Source organism: Saccostrea cucullata, unplaced genomic scaffold (genome assembly GCF_032062105.1).
Source record: "Saccostrea cucullata isolate Sc308-1 unplaced genomic scaffold, CSIRO_AGI_Scuc_v1 ctg646, whole genome shotgun sequence".
Lineage (NCBI taxonomy): Eukaryota > Metazoa > Mollusca > Bivalvia > Ostreida > Ostreidae > Saccostrea > Saccostrea cuccullata.
In genome coordinates, this window is record NW_026919473.1 from 46314 (window position 1) to 71030 (window position 24717).

The 24717-nt window shown below is 32.1% G+C and overlaps 1 protein-coding gene across 4 annotated transcripts; it reads right to left on the reverse strand.

The window, feature by feature from the left end:
• Positions 1-595: 595 nt before the first annotated feature.
• Positions 596-23072, reverse strand: LOC134232319 (prolow-density lipoprotein receptor-related protein 1-like). 4 transcript variants are annotated; one of them, XR_009984744.1, is made up of 25 exons: positions 22988-23072; positions 19147-19591; positions 18437-18689; positions 17044-17188; positions 16420-16530; positions 14694-14945; positions 14248-14398; positions 13462-13599; positions 12722-12827; positions 12176-12314; positions 11784-11897; positions 11107-11334; positions 10816-10996; positions 10107-10234; positions 9847-10003; positions 8918-9030; positions 8694-8819; positions 8412-8582; positions 7298-7471; positions 6920-7090; positions 4718-4894; positions 3609-3779; positions 3455-3524; positions 2969-3151; positions 596-738 (listed from the first exon to the last, which is right to left on the reverse strand). XR_009984744.1 is itself a non-coding variant. In XM_062714280.1 (23 exons), the coding sequence occupies exons 1-23, from the start codon at positions 23049-23051 to the stop codon at positions 3520-3522; spliced, it is 3720 nt and encodes a 1239-aa protein (XP_062570264.1). In that variant the 5' UTR covers positions 23052-23072; the 3' UTR covers positions 3368-3519. The 4 variants fall into 4 exon arrangements, 1 of the variants encoding a protein (XP_062570264.1); XR_009984746.1 differs by having other exon boundaries at positions 16420-16525; positions 17039-17188; XR_009984748.1 differs by lacking the exon at positions 4718-4894.
• Between the last annotated feature and the right edge of the window lie 1645 nt (positions 23073-24717).

A 24717-nucleotide genomic window follows, 5' to 3' on the forward strand; every position in this document is an offset into this window, starting at 1 on the left:
ATATTTAAAAAAAAAACATTAACAATTTTTATATCTTGATTGATTAAACATGCAATCGTAAGCGTTATAACTTGATACATACAATTGAATTAAGGTGTGAAAATACACATATTAATGAATTGAAATATACCAGCAGTTGATATTTTATGCATTAATGTCAGACACGCACACACCCACCCACAAACACATGTATATACGAATAATATATAATAATATGATTTCATGACATCAGGTACGTTGTTACATTATATAAACAGGATTCAAGTATATTCCATCCTGGTGCACTGGCTCTAGGTATTCGGTGTCCATGTCATCTGCTGTGTAATATACAGGTCTATTTTGATCAATGTATTCATAATCATGATCTCCCTGCTGAAATGCTTGATTATCAAACCCTCTTCTGTGATAACTGTTAAGCAAAAGCAATTTTGATTGGCATTTGTAGTTTTATTGAGTATATTATATACAGTATAATGAACTTGCCATTTTGCAGGGGTTCAATAATTTTAGATTGAAATATTATCAAATACATCCAGTTTATATAACCGCCTTAATCTTTTATACATTTGCTGTTTTAAACTTAAATTTTAATCAATCAAAAATTAAAAACTGCTTACTCAGATGGATTCCTCTTCCTGAGAACTAAAATAGCAACTGTTATCACCACAATAACAAGGACACAAGCAACTGGGATTCCGATGTAAAGGCCTGTTTTATCCTTTTCATCTGCTATGATTTCTTTAAAATGAAAAAAAACAACAACAAATTTTTTCAAGAACTTGTAGCTGTTAGACTATCTGCAATATGATCAAAATAAATGTATGTTTCCCTTTGTTATTAAAAAAATTAATTGTGTGTCTGCATGATATAAGCTTGTTGAATAGCAAATTTTTATTTCTGACCGGTAAGGTGTTGGACACAGTTTAACTAACAATCATTGATACTTATCGACAACACATTCAACAGTACTATGTGACAACGAGAAAGAGAGAAAGAAACTAAAACTGTCTGGTTTTTAAAATCATTTTTCTGTGCATAATTTTCAATATAATTCCAACCTCATGTGATGTCATACATTCTTGTTAATTTTAAATCTTTCGTTAATTTAAGCATATATTACAGATATTTAAAAAGATTTTTAACAAAAAATTTTTTCATATAAAAGCATTTTTAAAAAAAGCAATTTTTTTGCTGTATAATCGAGGCCAAATAAGTGAAATGTTTAACGAGACGTAAATTTAGCGATTTGTCCTTAAAATAAGTGAGAAGTTATTTTTTCTACTTTATCCTGCATACATGTAGAAAGATAATGCTAACCTGAATACAGTTGTAAGCTAGATCTAAATATCCTCGCTAAAACGCCAAATTGAATCTCGTAGAATCTCTGCATAAACTGTATTTATTTCATTTAAAACAAGAGGCCCATGGACCTTATAGGTCTACTGAGTACCATGTAACACCTTTCCAGCATTTGAATTTGGTTTGTTTTTTTTAAATCAGAGACATGAAACTCACAATTTTGATAGACGTACCTTTGTTTATCATTACTATATACTTAAGCATGCTGACTTTGGCTTCAAAATACCCAGAGGTAGATAGGGGAAACAAAGAGAAAATGCATTTCCACTTTGTAACCAATTGCGCACCCCATCCCATAGGAACCACACACCCTGGGGCTACATATTTCAAAATTTTATCATAAATTATTTTAATTCATTATAAATGGATGGTTAATACCAAAGAGCAGATTTCAAAGTACTAATTTGTTATCAGACTATATACCCCCTGTACCAGGGGCCCGGTCCTAAAATTAACCATTTTGGAACAGGCATCTTTCTTCATCATGAAAATGTACTTAGATCATTGGCATAATACACAAGACCCAAGGAAATGATTTCCCGATTGTCTGAAGTTGACATCAAAAAGATGCTTGAGTTTTTGATTGACAAAATTTATATGGTTTTTGGAGACCAGGTATTGCAACAATCTAGTGGAATTCCCATACAGTGTAAGTACCAATTGCGCTCCGTTATTAGCAGACGTATTTTATATTCATATGAAGCAGAATTTGTGCAAAATCTTATGCGTGAAAAGGAGAAAACACTGGCTGTGGCCTTCAACTCGATATTTAGATATATTGACGACGTATTGTCAATTAACAATGGTAATTTCCATTCCTACGTCGATACGATATATCCTGGTGAGCTTGAGAAGAAAGATACCACAGAGTCTGACACATCTTTTTCATACTTGGATATTTTACTCAAAAAGACGTTAATGGTAATCTAACAACCAAGTTGTATGAAAAACGTGATGACCTTAACCTTTCTATCGTCAACTTCCCTTACTTATGCAGCAATATACCTTCATCACCTGTATATGGAATGCATATATCTCAGTTGATTCGATACGCAAGAGCATGCTCGGCGTATGAACAATTTCTAAACGAGGTAAATTATAGACAAGCAAGTTGATGAAATATGAATATCAGGAGTCTCGTTTAAAATCATCATTTCGTAAGTTCTATGGTCGATACAATGACCTTGTCAGCAAATACAATTTATCATTGAGTCAAATGCTGACTGACGTTTTTCATACCAATTATTAGTCCATTATTTATACACTGAATTGATGAAGGATTTTTCCGTTATTTCCCGATCATGACAAGGAGGACACGGCAGGTGTTATGCATAATGTTCAACATTATTAAATGGAAATTAATAGCTTTTTTTCTTCCAATTTTGAACCCATTAAAGTTTGAGTAAGGAATCAGCTTAACCTTAGTCTAAAAAAATATTTATTTTACTTGATGTTTAGAAGGCAAATAATACCTGAGACAATTCACTTGAATTTGGCATAATAAGATGTATACATACATTGAAGGAGCGTTGTAAAATAGTCTTAATCTTTGGGGGAAAATCAGTTTGAAAAAAAGAATGCACAGCGTACATTAGATTTAAAAACTTACGATGCTTAATCTTTTCACAGATGCTATTTGTATCTTTGTCCCATGTTCCTGTGGACGTACAAATCAAATGTAAAACACTCGCTTTGAATTCTTTGTAACACGCCACTTCGCACTTCTCTCCAACGTACCCCTGACATAGCGAAGAAAAATTACCATTTCTGATTTCCAAAGCACATCTTTGCTCTGAAAAGAAATGCCATTTCATCGATTTACAAAAGTCGAAATATGGAAATCGCAATAAGTTATGATTATACACGTGTGAAGCTAAATCCAAAGTTAACGTTAAGAAATTTTGAAAAAAAGTTTATTTTAAAACATATATCTTTACAAGTTATCTTTCATATCATATGCTTAAAAAGTTTGACATGAAGAACTCTTTCTTACGCTTGCATAAATTCGGCAGTGTTGTCACTCCAGGTTCCTCCCGATGTACAAGAAATACTTTGAGAGGTAGGTTTGAAGTTAATGTCACATGTAAATGAGCACTTGTTTCCAATTTGTCTTTCACATCTTGGATCTAGTTTCCCGTTTTGAATCATTTTTAGACATAATCACACTAAGGAAAATGACGTAAAAATTGTTAATTGCATTTATTTTAAGATATTTATTATGCTAATATTTCAATTGAAATAAAACGTACCACAAAGATCGCCTGGGTCATGATTCCAGTAGCTGCTTGAATTACAGGTAACATTTGTAAAAGATGGATTCATTTCAAAAGGACTGTTACATTCATATTGACAGGTTTCTCCAATGTTTGACTGACAGTCTATAAATTTGCCATTTTGTATACTCTTCGAACAGCTAGATCCTAAATGAAATTACAATATGTACATGTACATTATGAAGTTTTTAGTGTCACAATACATTCTTACTTTGAATTGTTTCCCCTTTTGCTGCCAATCACCTTAAGTTTTTGGACACTGTGACTTCCATTTTGATTCCTTTTTAGCGTAGCAAATTTAAATTATTAGAAATGATTGTTTCTAACTTGAAATATTTGATATTTTCCATATCAACATGTGACTAAAATTATTCGAACTCCAAAGGATTAAAAACATTTTAATGATCCAAACTTAGCATTCGAACAAAAAAGCATCCAGGCAATTGATAAATATCCTTTTATTCCTGATGATCATTGATAGCAAGCTTATAACAAAACTTGTTAAGAGCAATATAATCTAATTTTTTGTATGTTGTCATTTTCACATATTTATGTAGGGACACACGATTTTTGCCTGCATATGGTGTATATACAGGTATCTTCCATATGTTATGCAATTGATTATTTTCTTAACATATATTACAGGCTATTGGCAAATAAGTAAATGTCATAGGGAATAAAATTTCACAAGAAATCAACAGTAGCAAAAATATGTGGACGCTTCTCTGACTGTTTAATGATAATACAAAACAAATTAATAATGAATAATGACAGAATTATTTGATGAAGTTTGAGTTATTTCATAAAAAAAGAGTGTGAATTCATTTTAATATAATCTCCTTCTCGCTTCTTCTTTTTTTTTTTAGGAAAAATAATGTGGATGCAGAGAAAATATTGTAGCTACTACCCTTAAGATTTTGTAAACCAATTGAAAGTGGTTTTTATGTGTTAATATAATAGGATAAGATTGCTCAATTTAATTAAAAATATTTCAATAATGTATACATTCTTTAAATAATAAATTTGACAAAACAATGCATATAAATAATTTATTAAAGGACATTATCAATATTGAATTTGCTTACGTTGGCATAATTCTGCGGTCGTTTCGCTCCAACTACCGTCTGAAGTACAAATAATGCTTTGAGAGGAAATGGATGATTTGTGACCTATGTCACAAGAAAATGAACAGGTGCTGCCAATAGTTCTCGGACAACCTGGTCCTAGATTTCCATTTTGGATTGTTGGTGTGCATAATTGTACTGAAAAAAACAAGAGGCCCATGGGCCTTATAGGTCACCTGAGCATTATGCAACAACTTTCCAGTGATTGAATTTGATTCATGTTTTAAGCCAGATGCTATGACATGATTCACAATTTTAATGGCATCATTGATCTTTATAACTATACACTTAGCAGTTGCTTAGTTTGGTTACTTAATACCCATAGGAAAGGCAGAGGAACAAAAAATGCATTTCAACTAATCAGTACTATTCAGCAATAATCAGTAGTGCCCCTACCACACATGAACCCTTGACCCTTAGGCCTAGATCCACACATTGCACAATTTTTGAAAAGGCATCCTTGCTTTTCAAAAATATTTGATTAATACCAAGGAGCAGATTTCAAACAATTCATTCATTTTTAGTCTATAAGTAAAGCCCCCTCCTCTATAGTACCCTGACCCTGGGGCCTTGAAATTCACAATTCTGGAAGAATGGGTCTCGATTCATAACTATATAGGTAGTTCAACTGCTTAATACCCAGGAGCAGAGAAGAAGATTTTCAAAGAATTCATGAGTTTTCACTATATAATCAATAGAGCCCCGCCCTGACTCCAGAACCCCTGACCCTGAGGTCCTAAAATTCACAATTTTGGCAGAGGCACTCTTGCTCATTATAACTATGCACTTAGTTAGTTTATTTAATACCTAGGAGCAGAGAAGAAGACTTTCAAAGAATTCATGTATTTTCACTATATAATCAATAGAGCCCCCCCCCCCACACACACACAAGAACCCCTGACCCTGGGGCTTTAAAATTCACAATTTAAGTAGAGGCACTCTTGCTCATTATTATAACTATGCACTTAGTTAGTTTATTTAATACCTAGGAGCAAAGAAGAAGACTTTCAAAGAATTCATGTATTTTCACTATATAATCAATAGAGCCCCCCCCCCCCCCCCCCCCAACACAAGATTTTTGACCCGAGGGCCATGAATTTCATAATTTTGGTAGAAGTACTCATGCTCATCAAAATTATGCACTTATTTAATCTATTTGATACCCAGGAGCAGATAAGAAGATTTTCAAAGAATTCATGTATTTTCACTTTATAATCAATAGAGCCCCCCCCCCCCAATACCAGAACCCCTGACCCTGGGGCCCTAAAATTCACAATTGTAGTAGAGACACTCTTGCTCATCATAACTATGTACTTAGTTAGTTTATTTAATACCTAGGAGCAGAGAAGAAGATTTTCAAAGAATTCATGTATTTTCACTATATAATCAATAGAGTCCCCCCCCAACACCAGAACCTCTGACCCTGGGGCCCTAAAATTCACAATTTTGGTAGAGACACTCTTGCTCATCATAACTATGCACTTAGTTAATCAATTTAATATCCAGGATCTGAGAAGAAGATTTTCAAAGAATTCATGTATTTTACCTATATAATCAATAGAGCCCCACCCTAATACCAGAACCCCTGACCCTGGGGCCATAAAATTCTCATCATAACTATATATGTAGTTTGTTCATTTAATAACCAGGAGCAGAGAAGAAGATTTTCAAAGAAATAATGCATTTTCACTATATACTTATTTAGCCCCGCCCTAGCACTAGAGCCCCTGACCCCAGGGCCATGAATTTCACAATTTTGGTAGAGGACTAGAGTGCTGATTACAATCATGCAAACAGTTTGACTGCTTGATGTCCAGGAGTAAAGAAGAAGATTTTTAAATATTGCATTAATTTTAGTGGTTTTGGCCCCACCCTCAGGCCCCATGGGGGCAAGGATCATGAAATCCACAATTTTGTTCCCCTTCACCCATAGATGCTTTGTGCCAAATTTGGTTGAAATTGGTTCAGTAGTTGCAGAGAAGAAGCTGAAAATGTTCAAATGTTAACGTGCATAATTGTACTGAAAAAATAACAATAGGTCACCTGAGTTTACTCAGGTGACCTAATAACATACTTCTTACAGAAAAAATAATTTCATTGTAATTAGATATGCTTTTTGTCCATTTTGTTGTAAGTAATTAGCTATAGAAGAATTACACTCACTGCATAAGTTGTTTGTATCATGGCTCCATTCCCGGCTTGTATGGCAAGTAACATTTAGAATCTTAGGATTTATTTCAAAGGGACTGTTGCATCCATACTGACACGTCTCTCCAATTTTTGCCGAACAATTAGTAAATTGGCCATTTTGTATCGTCTTTGAGCAGCTAGAACCTTGAAGCGCATTGATTATACATTACATTACGTGTATCTTCAAAACATAACAATATTTTTAACATATTTGTAACATAAATGCATTTGTATTTAAATGAAATTAATACACGTTCTACAAATTGATTCAAGCTAAATCTCTTTATTCCATTTTTTCACGAAATTAATAATCTTGAAATAATACTAATAAGACGTTTCGTGGATTCTTACGTAAACATAAACTGTTGGTATCCAGGTTCCATGTACCGTTCATAGTGCACATTAAACTTTGCAAAGTCGTTCGACTATAGCCTTCAGAACACTCAAATGTGCATGATTTGTTAACGCTTCGCGAACAATTTGACGATAGAACAGCATTTGTGAGTGATGGTGAACAAAATATTTCTGAAAATGAGACAATATTTTAATCAGATTCACTAAAAAAGAAAGATAATAAGAAATATTAGTTGTAGATAATAAACAAAAAAGCACATACATAAAAAAACTGAAATATAACAAAATAGTTTTGAACAGAACACTAACAAAACGTTTGATACCTTCTAAAATACATGTGCAAGGTCAACTTTGAGAATTTTTTAAAATCATTTTTGCTACATGTAATAAGTTTGGGTTTTGAATTCAGTAAAAAAGTCCGTTAAAATAAAATTAAAAGGGGGGATTTTTTCAGATAGAAATTTCAATGCCAGTATTTTTGAGTTAGTTTTTCATTCGACAAAACAATGCAAAGAAAATCATAAATATTAATTCGATGGCGAATCCATCTCCTACCCTCTTTATATTAGAAATATAACTTGATTGTTTTACTATGAAAATAACAATAAAGTGTCGATATAATGTCTCAGGTTTCTTATTGTAATCATGATGAAACAAAGTATAATATATTAAGTTTTTCAGTGTACAAATAAAGTTTACAATCTTTTCTATACTTAGTCAATGTGGTAATTTTCATCCTGCTTATATATTTTTTAACAATACTGTATCTAACAATACACTTTTATTTTAGATGGGTACTTTATACAGGGAAATTTTCGCCCCTTTCGCCATCTCCTTGGTTGGGCGAATTTAAAACGGGGCGAATTCAAATTACACAGCATAATTTCTTAAACAGAACTATGATGGAATTTAAAACGGGGCAAAAATGTTCAAATTCAAAAACATTGTTTTATTCTGCTATTCAGAAAATCACATTGTTCCAGCTATTCTATAGAAGATGAAATATCTTGAACTAAAACCACAAATCAATTTTCACGTAATTTATATTTTAGTACAATGTACTTGTATACAAATTACATATACATGTATTATACGCATAAGCAACTGAAACCTGAACATAGAGATGCCGTGGGTGGATCCCATTGGCTAAGCTGGTTACATGTAATAGAAGTGTTGACGTCACGTCTAAATCCAGGCTTGCACTCAAATTCACATATTTCTCCAGGAAAAGCAAGACAGTCTAGCAAATTGATATTTGGCAAAGGAGAAGTGCAGCGGAATACTGTCAAAATGAAACCCTGCATATGTTAAAACTGACAATTTAAAAAAAAACAATTTAAATTGATAATGTATATACATGTATCAATAATTAACTTCCAATAAGAAGTATAACCTCCTTGGCATGTTTTTTGGTCTGCTTGCAAATTAACATTATCCTGACATCCACACGTTCTTCCAGTTGGTGTAGAGAAACAGAAAGTACTGCAGTTACGGTTCTTTTTTGAACAAATGGCGTTCACTGAAGAATCAAATTATTACAACAGTGCTTGACTTTTAAACTATATCTTTGTTTTTCTCTTTAATTAATTGATAATCATTAAAGAAAAAGTAATTTACCGTCCATAGTATCGTCTGCATATATATCTAGGCTATCTAGTCTACCAAGTTCAGGGTAATTAGGCATAAAGATTAGTTTAGCACCTGTTGCTTTATCCATTTTTGTAATGCGTCTAAGGATAAAAATGAAAAAATAAAATCCACCAGAAAATGTACACTTAAAATGTTAAGAGTTTTATACCCTCTCGCATAAAATATAATTGAAATTAAATTGAAATTGAAAACAGAATTAAACTAAATGTTCACGATAATAGCGTTTTAATACAAAAAGCAAGGGATTGAAAATGAGATCGAAATTATGCAAGGCTAAACCAAATAAACTAGAGTTACTGTGAGCACTCAGCTAACTTAATGATACTCCCGCCTTCCATATGATTTTAATGAAAAAGGTCCATGTTTTCTCTGGGAGATACCAAATAAGTGTCAGATCAAAAAGTAAAATAGAAGATACACAATGGCATTGTGTAATAAACAATCGGTGAAAGCATCATCAAATTTTATTCAGTGGTAAAGGGGGATTGTGGATATGAGATGAGTACCCTTTAATATTAAAGAAAGAATGACAATGTCCACGTTTTGATCATGGAAAACGAAAATATGTGTCCAATCAAAAAGTAAAATAGAATGTACAAAATGGTATTATGTCACAAAGATTAAATAAAAGTCTAATCAAATTTTATTCAGTGATTCAAGAGGAGTTGTGGATATAGATGTGTACCCCAAAGCGTAACAGACGGACGTATAGACAGAAAGACAACTAGACGGACATCCGGATCACTACAAAGTTACCCTTCCTCTTTTCTAGCGGGTATAGATAAATAATTGTAATGATCTAATAATGCAAGCAGTTTTCATATGCAGATAAAGAAATTAACAATTTATGCAGCAAAGAAATACATGCAATGTTAGTTCTTTCAAAAGATTTTTACTGTCGATTCCATGCAGTATAATAGAGGTATTGTCCGTGAACCACAATGCTCATCAAATGTGCGTCACTGTCAGTTGTCAAAATATTCCTGTTCTCACCATTTAAATCTGAATACTCTATGCTGTTCTTCAAACCATCAGCCCAAAATATTTTGTTTGCTAAAATGGATTAAAAATTATTGTTTATCGTCACCATAGACAGTTTCATTTGTTAATACATGTATATAAAAAAGAATTTAATGAAGTAAACAAATTTCCTTACTGGCAAAATCAATGGAAAAGCCGTTTGGCCAACCAATATTCGTTGTTGCAATATACATTTTGGATGTTCCATCCATATATGACCTACTTATTTCAGCAATATTTCCAAACGCTGTCCAGTATAAAAACCTGATAAAAGAGCGGAATTTGGGTTTAAACTGAGGGTTAAAAGATATTTGTTGATAACATGTATTATAAAATTCCCACAAAACAATATTACATACAGCATATGTATTGCTAAAATCTGCCCCATCCTGTTATCAAAATTTGTTGAAGTCCTGTTATAAAGCAATCATTCAATATTTTCCTTAACTGTTCCAAGTTTTCTATTAAAATTCTGAAAGATTTTGTGAGCAAATAGTAATACATGTATGTAGATATCGTACTGAGTTCATAAGCAAACTTTCCCTCTGAAAACTTCAGAATCAAACGATTTTTTTAACTAGATCTAGCATCGAATCAACGATAGTTTTTGACGTCAAAGAAGAACAAAGTCCAAAATTGTATTGTTTATTCAAATTATACTACTATATAATTTATTGCTTACATATCAAGAACTTTTCAATTTTAGACTTTCACTGGGACAGAAATATTTCTTTTAATTAATTTTTACTGAATATATTTCTTTAAAACAAATATCTGTTTAGAAATTCTATGTTTATCAGACTAACATTTCTTCTAACTTATTGTAAATAAACGAATTTGCATACCCTTTCGATGGATATACCGCAATTTCTCTTGGACTGTGTAGGTTTGTCAACAATGTTTTATGAAGTAAACTCCTCCTGTGTATAACACCAATATAACTTTGAGACTGACTAGAACCGACTGCAGTGTAGTAAATATTTCCAGTGGAATAGTCAATAGTTAAACGATCAGCATGTGCAAAACCTGTACGAGTAGTAAGAAAATATATATGTTAAGTGTCTAAACGACAGCAATTTTAGCTATATATAACAAAAGAATTGTGAAGAATCTAATAATCCAAATGTTGTCAATACCTGTGGCATAGATCAAAGACGTGTTTGTTCCATGAAGTGTTGTGGACATAATTGTTTTTGTTTGTACTTCAGAGTAAATGAGTTCCATTGCTGATTTATCAAATGTGATGCCTGGAGAGTTTTGTATATTGATCGGCAGTTTGACAATGTTTCCTGTGTTAATATCAGCCTGAAGGATTCGGCCGTGAGAATAATCCAAAACTATAATAAAATTCTTCAAAAAGAAACCTAAAATTAAAATTAAGAAAAATTGATTGATCAAAAAAATCAAAATGTTCATAGGTTGAATAGATTTTTATGCGCCCGGATCGATAGTTCAGGGCGTATATTGTTTTTGTCCTGTCTGTCTTTTTGTCTGTTTGTTTGTTTATTTGTCTCTTTGTCAACTTTAACCTTCGCCACAACTTTTGAACCGTGAGAGATAGAGACTTCATATTTGGAATGCATACTTCACTAATTTAGTTTTTTTTCAAATGAGAGGTCAATGGCCTTGTGACCTTGACTATTTGCTAAAAAATTAAGTTCTTTCAAATTATACCAAGGTCAATGACCTTGCGACCTTGACTATGTGCTAAAAATAGCTTTTTCGAATTTTGTTGCCGCCGGTCGCAAAGTGTTTCACAAACACACCTTTTTGAAGTTTAAATTAAGAAATTAATCTGAATAACAATACATACTACTTTCGCATGTCAAATCTTTTGCTTGTAGTCCAAAGTCGCACTCGCATTTCCGTCCATTTTGCAAAGGCACACAAATTCCTTCGCAGCCACCATTCAGTATTTGACAACTGCCTATATTTTGTAAAAGTTGATAAAAATGAACTTGCTGTAGAAAATGCCATTTAGCAGAAAGGGTATTTTTAACTCTTTTATCTAAATTTTATTCTGTATGAATATTCATGTTGTCTAAGGGAATGACAATTTAAGCATTTCAATTTTTTTTTATAAAAGCTTCTAAATGACATGACAATTATGAAATTCCTCCCTAAGTAGTAAAAAGGATGGACAATTTTAATTGTCATATAGCATATGTATATTTATATTCTGTTGCAACTGACTATGGACTTTACCTCTCCTGTCCTGTTGTATTAAAGCATCAAATATAGTCATATGTTTTATGTTTTGTATTACATCTACTTCATACTCGGCAGATATAGCTGACCTTCTAGCAAAATACGTTTTGTTTCCATTTATCCAACCGAAAAAATCCTATAAAGAAAATAAAATCGTGATAAATAAAATGAAAAATACGGATAGGTCTTATGGGATGACCTAAAAAATTGAGCATGTTTCGAAAAAAAAAATTCCGAAAACATTAACTGCGAATGTAACGATAATAAAATTATTTTTTAAATTGTATGAAATATATACATGTACCACTCTTGCATGTGATTTTTAAAATAGAATTTAAAAAATAATTTCTGAGATTTATAATAAGGAATCAGAGTAATAGAGACTTAAATTTTAAGCTTTTATTTCAATTAAGCAGTTGACGTCGATGATATATATAGAAATGTCTAATTGTCTTTATTCTCTTTTTTGCTAACAATTTTCCTCCCAAATGCATTATGGTCTTCGTTTTTTCGAATAAGCACACTAGTGATACTTAGACTAACCTTATATGGTAACGCCTCTGTTGCACCAAATGTGATAAGATGGCTTTTAATATCAGATCCATTTATAAATGAGCTTTTAATCATAGAATTATCCAGCCAGTAAATTCTAAAATTTTAAACAAGAATGCATAACTAGTATTTATTTCCCGAAATGAATAATTGATAAATATCCTGTAAAATTCAATATTTTATTGTACTGAGTACTCTAAAGAAATAGAATTAATAAAATAGAAAGTCTGCTATTGCAAGCAATAGCGTATGTCGCCCCGAACTGGACAAGACTTTCATTTTTTCATCACTACAACAATACACACTAACTAAGCTTGGACAACCATCAACTCGTATCAGTCCTTTCGGTACTTTGATTTGAAAATCAAAGTTAAAGAATATTCCGTTCGGGCGATATAATAATTACAAATATTTATAACGTGATAAAATTATAAAAACAATGTTTAAATTCAAATACAAAACTAGAGCTCCAAGGCGCGACGATAAAAACACAACATAAAAACTATATCCAACTAGAAATCATGATATCTAATATGTATGATATAATTATACTGAATGAGACTTACTGCTTGTGTGTATCTCTATACAGTTATATTATGACGTGCAATTTGTATATTAAATAGGAAAGACTTTCATGTTAGATTAAAGAAAAGCTGTAACTTGGTATCATGAAGTACATTCCTTAGTGATTCCTTAGCGTCAGTTTGCACTGCAGATGACATAAAATGTACCTGTGACTTGTAACATCATATCGAAGAGAAGTCGGATTACTGAGATTTTCCTCGGACACAATGGTTGTCGGAGAATTCCTATTCCAATTTCCTCTCATTATCGTCTTCCTAGAGGTTCCTGATATCCAGTAGAGGTCTCTGAAATCAAAAATAAAAACAATATACATTCTTTATGTGAGTTTTGTCAATAATATACAAGTCCAGAGATAATTATTTCCAATTCTTTTAAATGTTTTCTTTAAATCTTTCCTTACGTCTTCATACTGTAATGCCATTGCATAAGGAAAGACGAACTATTTCAATCTGCATTTCTCTTCTTATACACACGTGACTCCCTTTATATTAAAAGTTTCTTTTGTTTTGATAAAACATAACTTTTAATGTGAAACTTCACAAAATCAGCAACTTGTTAACAACCAGGATTTTCCTTTCAAATAATAACCAAGCCCTTTCAATTCCAGAAAAAAAGCTCTTTATATAAAAAGTAAGGGGTATATATACTTTATTTTAAATAGTTTTGTAGTTTACTGCGAAATAGCAAATATTGAACGCAATGTTATTTTTTAAATTTTGCATTGTCATAAGCTTAAAATTGAACACTTAGTTCTCTTTAAATCAAAGAATATTACTATTAGAACGTCCAAAGAAAATCTGGAGAACACGAACAGAAATCAAGTTTAAAGGTCCCTAAAACAACTAAAAACCACAACTAGAAAGCAAATGTAATATTTCAATGAAGAATTGATTATTTCCAAATTAGATACCATCGATACTGAATCAACAAACCCATTATGAGCATCCACTGTTAGAGATGAAGGCTGTTGAAGTCCGGAGTATATTAAAGTTGTCGTCCCAGAAGTGATAGAAAATGCTCGTATTGCAGATTGCGCAGGTTCAATCCACGCAAGAAGATTAGCAATCCAGTCAAAAATGAGATCTGTTTGGTAATTTAAAAAAAAATTTAAACAAAGGATCGAACAATTATTAATAATTTGATATTAATATTGCCCTGGATATATATATGACCAAGATGAAAGTGCTGCTTATCTATCCTAAAATTCGTTTGGATTTAACGCACATTTACCGCAACAAGAAGTTAATTAAAATATATTGTTTGCCTTAAGAAAAAATACAACCTCTGAATGTTTACTTTGGAGGGTAAGTTAAAAAAGAAAGCTGTCACTTTTCGTTAAAATTTTACAGTTGAATGATGTAAAAATGACTACACTTACCTGTAGCGACCACATTGGTAGCCAGAGTTCTAATCTGACGATTAATGATATTTAATTCTTCCAATGCATTACTACTGGTGTCCAAAAAGTAGATAATGTGCAAGTTGGCATCCACAGCAAATGATCCAATAATGGCGGAGGGTATCAGGAATGGAATCCATCCTTTTCCTCCATTAATGAATTGAACTTCCACCATAGCAAAATGTGTTGCATTGCTTACAATGAAGCCTCTCTCGTGAAACCAGGAACGGTCTAGATGTCATTTTTATTGTGAAAATTATTAAATAGCAATTATATTGATAAATTTAAAATTTTTATTTGAGAGATTATTTTTTTTATTTTTTTTATTTTTTTTGAGAAATGTGTATATAGAATTATTTTACGAGCTAATTTTAGGAAATTTTAGCACGTGCTTGAAAAAGAAAATGGAAAATGTAGATCCGAGGGATGGTCAAAAAGTTGCAAACAAATTGAATATTTTCCATGATTACCATGAAACATATAAAATTAGGTTTCATTGTTCATTATTTTTTTTAAGTAGCCCTCTCTGATTTTAATGCATATCTGCCACCGTTCTACCTATGCGCGATTCACGTGATCGAGGCGGTCACGTGACTTGCACAGAAGCATTCTGATCATAGAGCTGAAATATTTTTCCATGTCTTATATTTCTTGCCATGCAAGTTTATTTTTATAACAAGAACAGTGCATTTGTCAGAAATGATATCAATCTCGGAAAAAGAAAGGCTGGATAAGCATATCATTTTCTAGAAAGAACATGGTGATCATCACAACCGGAGTCCTGTCTTAAGAACGCCGTTTATCCAACATGGATATAGCTGTGGGGGCCTTCTTTTTATCATATTTAATAGGCTAAAACTTTACATTAAATGATATTTTAGGAATTTAATTATATTTTTATTGTTAAAATATTCTACGATTTTTCTAGATGTAACTTCGCAATCTTTCTTAACAAATTGCATAACAAAGGACACATGCTTTCGCTGGGCTACAGAACTAATATCAGTTTTAACCATCTCCCTCCCTTCAACAGAACAATCAATCCAATTCATGATTGAAGGTCTGGACATTCTTTTGGCTTCATAAACCTTGTACAAATTATTATAAGATACTTCAAAGGAATTTCCGAATTATACGTTAAACTTTACAGCCCTTTGTTGCTCGAGTAAGACTGTGACAACCGTTTTTGAAAATATAAAGATAGTTCACGAACTTTTTGATCATCCCTCGTAGATGTAGAAATTGACCTCTCAGACATTGGCCTTTAAGCCAATAGGCTTTTTTAAAAGGTATTCGAAATGCATGTCCTTATAAATTTGAAGGAAATTAAATCGATTAAACAAAATCACCGGATTGTTCTAGAGGAAAAATTGAACATATGAAAGGCTTACAGAGCCTGGAGAAAAGACAAACAAGTTGCGACTCTTTTATGATCGGAAATATCATTTACCCCTGATCTCATGAAATTAAATTTGTTGGAATATGAGAAAAGATAGTGAAATAAAAAGAGATATTGAACATTATTCAAGCTCAAAAGTCTACTTATACAAATCAGAAGAGCAGATCAAAAACAGAGGCTCTTAATTAATCATCAGAGATGGGATCAGGTGCCAGAAAGGCGTGAGCATCCCCGCCCGGTTACACCTTCCTTGGGCTCCTTGTCATGATCGGGAAACAGCAGGAAAATCCAGTCAAGTTTACTTACCTGTGCAGGACTTTCCGTCTGAGGATAGAAGGTACCCCTCAGCACAGAGACATTTAGCTCCTACTGGCGAGTTTACACAGATATGCTGACAACCTCGGGAAGAACACTGACCTATATATCGTAAAAAAATTATGCATTTAAATGGCAAACAGAGAAAGCAATTTCTTATAAGCACAAAACAATCTTTCCTACAATAAAGAAAAAAAAAAACAGAAAATGAACTTCTAAGAATAATTCCCTCAAATTTTGTTTCTTATTCTATTATTGTAGGAAACCCGAATAAAGAGAATTGACAACACTTTTAAAGTGTTATGAATATTTTCTGTTTATAACTGCTTATCGTTTTATTTTTTAAAGCTTATTTAACCTTAGTTATGCACCAAAAGTATGCAAAAAGTTTTCCAATGAAGCCTATACCTATATTTAAACAATTCATATGACATGAATCAAACAATTTTTAGGACAAAAATGCAAAAAAAAAATGTCAGAGGATACTATGTTCAGGATAACTTTTTACACCCAATGCGGGGCAATTTCTCACGCCCCGAACTCTAAAATTATTATTATATATAATTTTGACCAAAATGAATGCCTTGCATTAGTAACTTTAATTTTATACTGTACCAGCGTATGATCTTGCTGATTCTCCGTCATAGACGTGAATGGCATACGGCTGACCTGACAATTGCAGATTGTACAGTTGTGATCCTGATATTGTATCTACACCAAAGATCAACCTAGCCTTTAGACTTGAAACATGTAGCATATTCTGTTAAAATATAAAATGTACTTTAAGAATCGTGTGTTGTCCTTTCTGCAATCCATACTCTATCAGTAATTTTGAAATATATGCAACACAACTGTAAGCAAAAATGCATAAGCTTGAAACAATCGAATATAACCGATGTTAGCTTTTCTGCACCTTACAAATCTTGATATTTTCGTGATTTATGCCTCTAATTGAATTTAACTTATTTATTTTTAGTTCATTGCAGCTTATTCATAAAAAGATCTATAATACAGAAAATGCAAGAAGTAGCATCTGCTATAAAAAGATCATTAGCTGAATCAATTAAAATAAAGATTTTTAAGGCGTTCGCTACGTGATCGGGAGGCCCGGGTTGATTCTCGTTCGCGGCGCCGCGTCAAACCTAAGACGTAAATATAGGTAGTGACTGTTCCATCGTCATGCACTCGGCACCAGAAGTGAAAGTCACGGGTCTTTCGGATATGACCTTTAAAAACGTAGGTTCCGTGTGACGGTAGGCGTTGGCACGATAAAGAAACCCCCACTGCTCAATGGCCCTGAGTGCTGATTATAGATCTAAATTTGAAGCCCTTCATCGGCAAACCGTGACGTCTCCATATGAGTACAAAATTCTCGAGTGAGACTTTAAACAATACACAATCAATCAATCAATATAAAGTCAATAGTTTTTTTTCTCATCTTAAACATTATAAAATGATAAAATTGCAACTTAAGGTATTCAATGTATAACGAAGGGATTTTGACTGATTTCAAATAATTTTAAACTAGTTAAAAGCACATTGTTAGATAACGATAAAAGTTAAATGAACCAAATTCACAATTCTGATTATATTTAAGAAGACGGTCATTTTGCACATAAAAAGTTTTTGAAGAGTTATTTGCCCTTGATGAAAAGAAGAAAAAATTTGATTTTACAAAATTTCTGCGGTAAATAATTTATTTTATTTCATATTTTAATAAGGAGGGGGTTTAGGCATATTTTTACCAAGAGATTTGTTTGAAATTCAAATTACTATTTACAATATCTTACAAAAACATGCGCTGCCCATAGACTTCAATGTAAAATTCAAAGTGATATTAATTGAACAATAATCAAAATCTTGTAAATTCCTTTGGTGGAGAATTTTCCTTTGATAACATCATCAAAATCTACCATGATTAAAAATATCGGACCGTTCATTTATTAGGTACAAAATATGGTCGTTATACATTGAATACCTTAATGAACAGATTTTAGCCATGAAGTACCTGATAGTAGTGTAAACCTGTTGCAGGGACGTTGTTGTTACGTCGAATTACTCTTCTATTTAAACCGTCATAGTCGCTGACCTCAATAGTGTGCCTACCATAGTCTGCCCAGAACAGTAAATCTCTGTCTGTATCAACGGAAAGGGCTAATACTCGAATTAAACCGGTATGAATTATTGTAGTTCTATTCTCACCATCCATGGATGCCTTTTCAATACGTGGATGTGGTTCATTGTCCGTAAAGAACATTAAGCTGTTTCAATATATTGATTTGAAAAAAATAGTATTAAGCAAAATCTATTACTTATATATATTTTAAGGCACAAATGCTGAAAGCCAAAAGATATTAACGATTAACAGAACAGAAGAATGAAAAAAAACCCCACTTGTATAGAGATGGGAATGTATAAACTATTTTATCTTGCAAGAATCCACTTAAAATTTACAAAACTTTTCGAAATAAATTTGTCAGACATGAAAGCAAAGAGCGAAAGCCGCATTTCACATTTTTTGCACAGTATAATAATGACAAAATATAACTTAATGCAACTTATAGAAGAAAACCAAATATATCTAAAATTTTAATATTCTGATTTAGGACATTTCGCAGATATTTGTTCACTTCTGATAATATTTTCATTTTACCTACATATAATTTCAGTATTTAAATGAACATTTTTGAAAGTTTTCTACTGCAGTATATAGTTTACCCATTTTCAGGATCAAGTGCTAATCCCTCCGGTTGGTACAAATCCTTGTGAACAACAACTGTATATATCGTATCATTGTTACTGTATGCTGGCTTTACGGCAATCCATTTGAGGAGAGAATCGCACCAATATATATTGCCTGAAGAGTAGTCAAATGCAATTTGTCCAAACGCTGAGGATTTCCCTTTGTGAGCCAAGGAAAGGGAAACTGTTCCGTTCTGCCAAATGGTGAAGTTTTGAAATTTGTAAATTGAGTCCCTTATTGCAGCAAAAACCACTTTATTCTGAGGATCAGACGCAATGCTGTATGTCTGAACAGTCGAGGGGGTGAGGGTTTTAGATACATTGCCAAAATAATCAGCATCTTTGACTGGTATTTCTGTAATGGTTGCAAATGCAGCAGGACTCCACATACCAAGAATTAAGCCTTTGTCAGCAGCAGTACCTAAAATATGTACGTATTTTAATATGCAATATCTCAGTTTGAAAAATTGCTTCAAGGAAATTGGAGAAAAAATAGCTTTAGCACTTGTCTATGTTCAATGTTGATTTATTTAAACCGATTTACGTTATATTGGAAAAGGAACATTTTAATATTTAAATAAAAAATTACGACATCAATTTTTATAGAAAAAGCAAAAAGGAGCTTTAAAAAATTAAAAAATAAAAAATAAGACCAATGGACAGTTTCTTATATTTAAGAAATCAGATAACTAACGGTCAACAATAAAATAAACAGTAGTACTTCCACATGGTTTGTGACAATACACGGGATGTTAGTGACGTTTGACAACGATTTTCATAGCGCTGGGGAAAATTGACGTAAAGCTTCTAATAGTGATACATTTTTGACTGATACCCTTTTGCTTTATCTTTGTATTTGATACATTCGAGTTTAAAAAATCGTAGGTTATACTTATACATGACGGATATGGAAATAACGAACAGTATTCAATCTCAACGTCCATTAAACAAATATACAAAATAAGAGCAGAGCAAACACGGACCTCCGAAACATCAGAGGTGGGATCAGGTGCCATGGAGGAGTGAACATCCCCTGCAGACCGATCACACCCGCCGTGTGCTCGTTGTCATAATCAGGAAATAACGGAAAAAATCCGTGGTCAATTCAGTGTATAAATAATGGACTAACAATTGGTATGAAAAACGTCAGTCAGCATTTCATTCAATGATAAATTGTATTTGCTGACGAGGTCATTGTATCGACCATAGAATTTACGAAATGATGACTTTAAACGAGACTGTTGATATTCTTGTTTCATCAACTTGCTTCTCAATAATTTACCTCGTTTAAGAAATTGTTCATACGTAGAGCATGCTCTTGCGTATCGAATCAACTGAGATATAAATACTTTGTATGCAGGTGATGAAGGTATATTGCTGCATAAGTAAGGGAAGTTGACGATAGAGAAGTTAAAGTCATCACGTTTATCATATAGCTTGGTTGTTAGATTACCATTAGTGTCTTTTTCAAGTAAAATATCCAAGTATGAAGCAGAAGTGTCGGACTCTGTGGTATCTTTTATCTCAAGCTCACCAGGATATATTGTGTGGACGTAGGAATGGAAATTGTCATTATTAATTGACAATACGTCGTCGATATATCTAAATGTTGAGTTGAAGGCCACAGCAAGTGTTTTCTTCTTTTCACGCAAAAGATTTTGGATAAATTCTGCTTCATATGAATATAAAAATAAGTCTGCTAATAACGGAGCGCAATTTGTACCCATGGGAATTCCAATAGATTGTTGGAATACCTGGTCTCCAAAAACCACATAGATATTGTCAATCAGAAACTCAAGCATCTTCTTGATGTCAACTTCAGAGTACTTATGTGTGCAATCAGAATCTGTTTTAACGAAATAATTTTTCAAATGACCAATGACGAGGTAAGTAAACTTACGAGTTCCATTTTTGTTGAAGAAGCAGCTGTCAATGATATCAAAAAGCCTGGATTTTAATTTGCGGAATTGTTGTGTATAAAGTTGAAAAGTCGTAAGTTTTTATGCTGTTGATTTTTGTAAAGTCTTGTGGTTTACAAATGATAACGTTTGTTAATTGCACTCAAAGCACTCTCTTACGCGTTTTCGCGTACTTTTTTGATCGGGAAATATATAAAATTTAATCATCCGAGAAACAGGAATAACCTTATATTTGCATGTCATTTTAGACACTGGACATATCCGTTGAAATTGTGGCTAATTAACTTCTATAAAGGAAATATACAGTTTGATGTCATTAATGAAATAGTTCAGTCGATAAAAATCACATTATTTTGATACATTTTGTTTCTATTTAAGTCTTAGTGTAATTGACTAACATTTATGTTTATATTCATAAGCACGTTTTAATTAATAGCGTTTCAGATTCTTCTTTTTTAAATCTGACTTTCTCCTTCTTGTCATGATTGAATGCTAGAGGTAACAAATGACATGAATTGCTTTTGTTTTGTGAGAAAAATAAAATTTCTAGATTCAATTTTGAACGTTCTACACAAGATACGCCCCATCCCTGGGTAGATTTAATTTTTGCTACACGTCAACATTAAAATATGTATTGTGCACACATCGCAGGTCTTTTGTTGATTAAGTTTTATTAATAGGCCTTTGTAAATCCAAGGCTATTGGATATTTGATACGAACTGAGTTTTACGGGCAGTTAAAAATCCATTAATAGAATCAGGAAGACTTTCAAATTGAATGATATTTATAGGAAAGATGGGGATTTCATGAGTTTTGTTAACTTCTAATAGCAGATTAGAGACAAATTTAAAAAAAAGAAAAAAAGAAAAAAAAGAAAGGAACTATTGATTATATTCAGACTGTTTTAAAAATAAATTGCTTTTGTTTTTTTATGTCACACTTCTTGTTTTTCTCCCAAGAGGTAAAAAATATCCATCGCAAAATATTAAATCGAAATTTACGATAATTCTCAATCATTAAAAATAATTAAAAGGAATTTAATAAACCGTAAAAATGAAATTTGAATATTATGTAAACCACGAAAAGTGTAAATTCACTACATTTGACTACCTGTCAGCTATATCCTTAAGATTAAAATTGGTCAAAATATATTTTTGGACATATAAATTTTCATCTAAACACATACCACACTGAAAAGAACGTTCCGAAAATTTTGAAATAGATATATATTATAAAAACGCTGAAAAGGCTATTTGAATGAAATATGAATAAAAAGAACTTAAATCTTTAAATGTATTCTAAATGTGAAAAGGCAAATAGTGAATAAATAATATAATAATTAAACGAAAAAGTCTTTTTAGCATACAGTGATTTGTTCAAAGAGATTAAAGCCGAGTGATAAATTTATCAAGAAAAGATGTGCTTGAAATAATGTAATTCATGAACGCGTATGTTCATGTACTTTTTTCTTGCATTTCATATTCCCTTAAAAAGTTTTTAAAAATTCCTTTAAATTAATGCAAAGTTTTAAATATCTTAAAAATAATGACAAATTGAGTGTTGTTGAGAACTAACACGGTCTTTTGATTAAATAAAATGGTCTCCTACAATCAAAAGCCCGCCACTTATTGGTCTACTGGAAACAAATGTTTACAATTAAAAAAAAATCATCGGTCTCATACAATGAAAATTTCTACATTCATCAATTAGAAAAAAAAACACGACTTAAAAGTATATTTCGTAATTTAATTCATTTATTACATGGGCAAAAAAATTAAAAGCGCTTCTAATGCTGCAAATAATTATAGGGTTTTTATATTTTCAAACATTTATTTTCAAACTATATGAATTTGATTCAGCAGTAGAATTATTTTCTATGAAACTATGAAAATAATTACCGTATGTGATGGGTCCAAATACTGATGCTAAAACTAAGAATTTTGCTGCATGCAAAGTCACCATCTTCCTGTTCCAAAAGGCAACTACCTGCACCCGTAATAAGAAGTTTAAACTAGGAAGTTTTGGTATGCTTGGCACAAGTATTGTATGTATTATATATAGTGCATCTATCTATAGAACTTACATAATCCAAATGTTTTTAATAGACAAAACATTTAATTTCAAAAGAAAATAACTCGTACTCGTTGAATGCATCTATATTATTAGGAAAACTCAATCCTAGGTCAAACAAAGTAGGTATTAAAAAGATTTTACATGGCCATGTATATAAAAAAATCTGTATTATTTTTTCGGCATACAGTTTAAATGTTCATATCAAATGAAATAGTGTTGAATCGTATGCAGATTTTTTTAACCCTCTAAATATCCATTTTGTCATGTTGTAAATATTCAGTTACCAACATGTAAATGCTGGTGGCTGTAATACAAAATTTACAACATTAAAACTCTACTCACAACGGGGCAGACTTCATAAAAGTATTGTAGATGACAAATGTTCCACTTAAACTAAGATCTAAGAATTTTCTAGTGTTGGCAACGAGTACCCGGTTAACCGTCGAACGATGCGAGTATCGGTTAGTAAAATTGCTATTCGGTTACTCGGATAAAATGCATCTTACATGTATATGGTAAATAGCTGAAAAATGGAATGTTTATTTGTTTTTAAACGTACAAATAAACATTTCTCCAATTTTCTTTACCGTTAGACTTAACGATCTACATGTATGGTTTCACTAATACGATTTGTTGGTTTTCACACTTAATTGATAGCTTTGATTGCCAGCAGTTTATACAAGTTTTGAAGACCCAAGTTATATAATTACCTCATTAAATAATTTAACAAGATGCCGCCAAAGATATGTATATGTATGCACATGTATACCTTGGAAGTATTTAAATAAAAACAGCGGAGGGAATACTTGTAAAATGTAATTAATGCAAATTGGAGTTATCGTGACTTCAAATTTTTAAATAATTATTCTCCTAGCTTGATCGTGACATATATCGGGGGTTGAAAAGTAAAACCATTGTAAAATAGCGCGAAACATTGAATATTCATTTTTTTCTGATTTTAATTTTTTGATTATAATTGTATATAAAATTCAAGATATTGCACGCGTGCTCTTTTTAACTTTATAAATAAAGTAAATTCACAATACCTCTGTGTTTTATTAGAAACGATGAGTAAAAGATGAGATAATTGATACATATGAATACTCAGTAAATCATCCGAGTAACCGGGTACTCGATCGAAAGATTAAGCGAGTAACCGGTTACAAAAAATCGTCCGATTTGCCAACACTAGAATTTTCCCATACATTTCAATGTAAAAATAAGATTTCTTATTAACTCAGATGGTAATCATATTGCAGACCAGTCTGCCATTCTAGATGAACAAAGGTCCTTTTTCTCAAACTTGTACAAAAGTAAAAAGGATAATAATAACTAGGGCTAATTGTAACGGGGACCGTTACAGATGTTCCCCAAACGCTCCCCAACTCCCTTTTGGTGCCGTATTCCCTGTACGCGCTATTAAGTAAGACACACTTTATGCAATTTAGACTTAAACAACGTTTTCCCAGAAGAATGCAAAATGTATTTAAATTTTAGCATTGCACGCGTGCTCATCTGTATGCATGTGCGTAATGACTACATCATCTCGTCTACA

Excerpts from the sequence above, each read along its gene's own strand:
- LOC134232319 (XM_062714280.1), bottom strand. The coding sequence starts at position 23,051 with ATGGTGACTTTGCATGCAGCAAAATTCTTAGTTTTAGCATCAGTATTT. Across the intron at positions 17,189-18,436 it reads CAGGTTTACACTACTATCAG|AATATGCTACATGTTTCAAG; the intron begins GTACTTCATGGC and ends ATATTTTAACAG. Across the intron at positions 9,031-9,846 it reads TATACTGCATGGAATCGACA|ACGCATTACAAAAATGGATA; the intron begins GTAAAAATCTTT and ends TTTTATCCTTAG.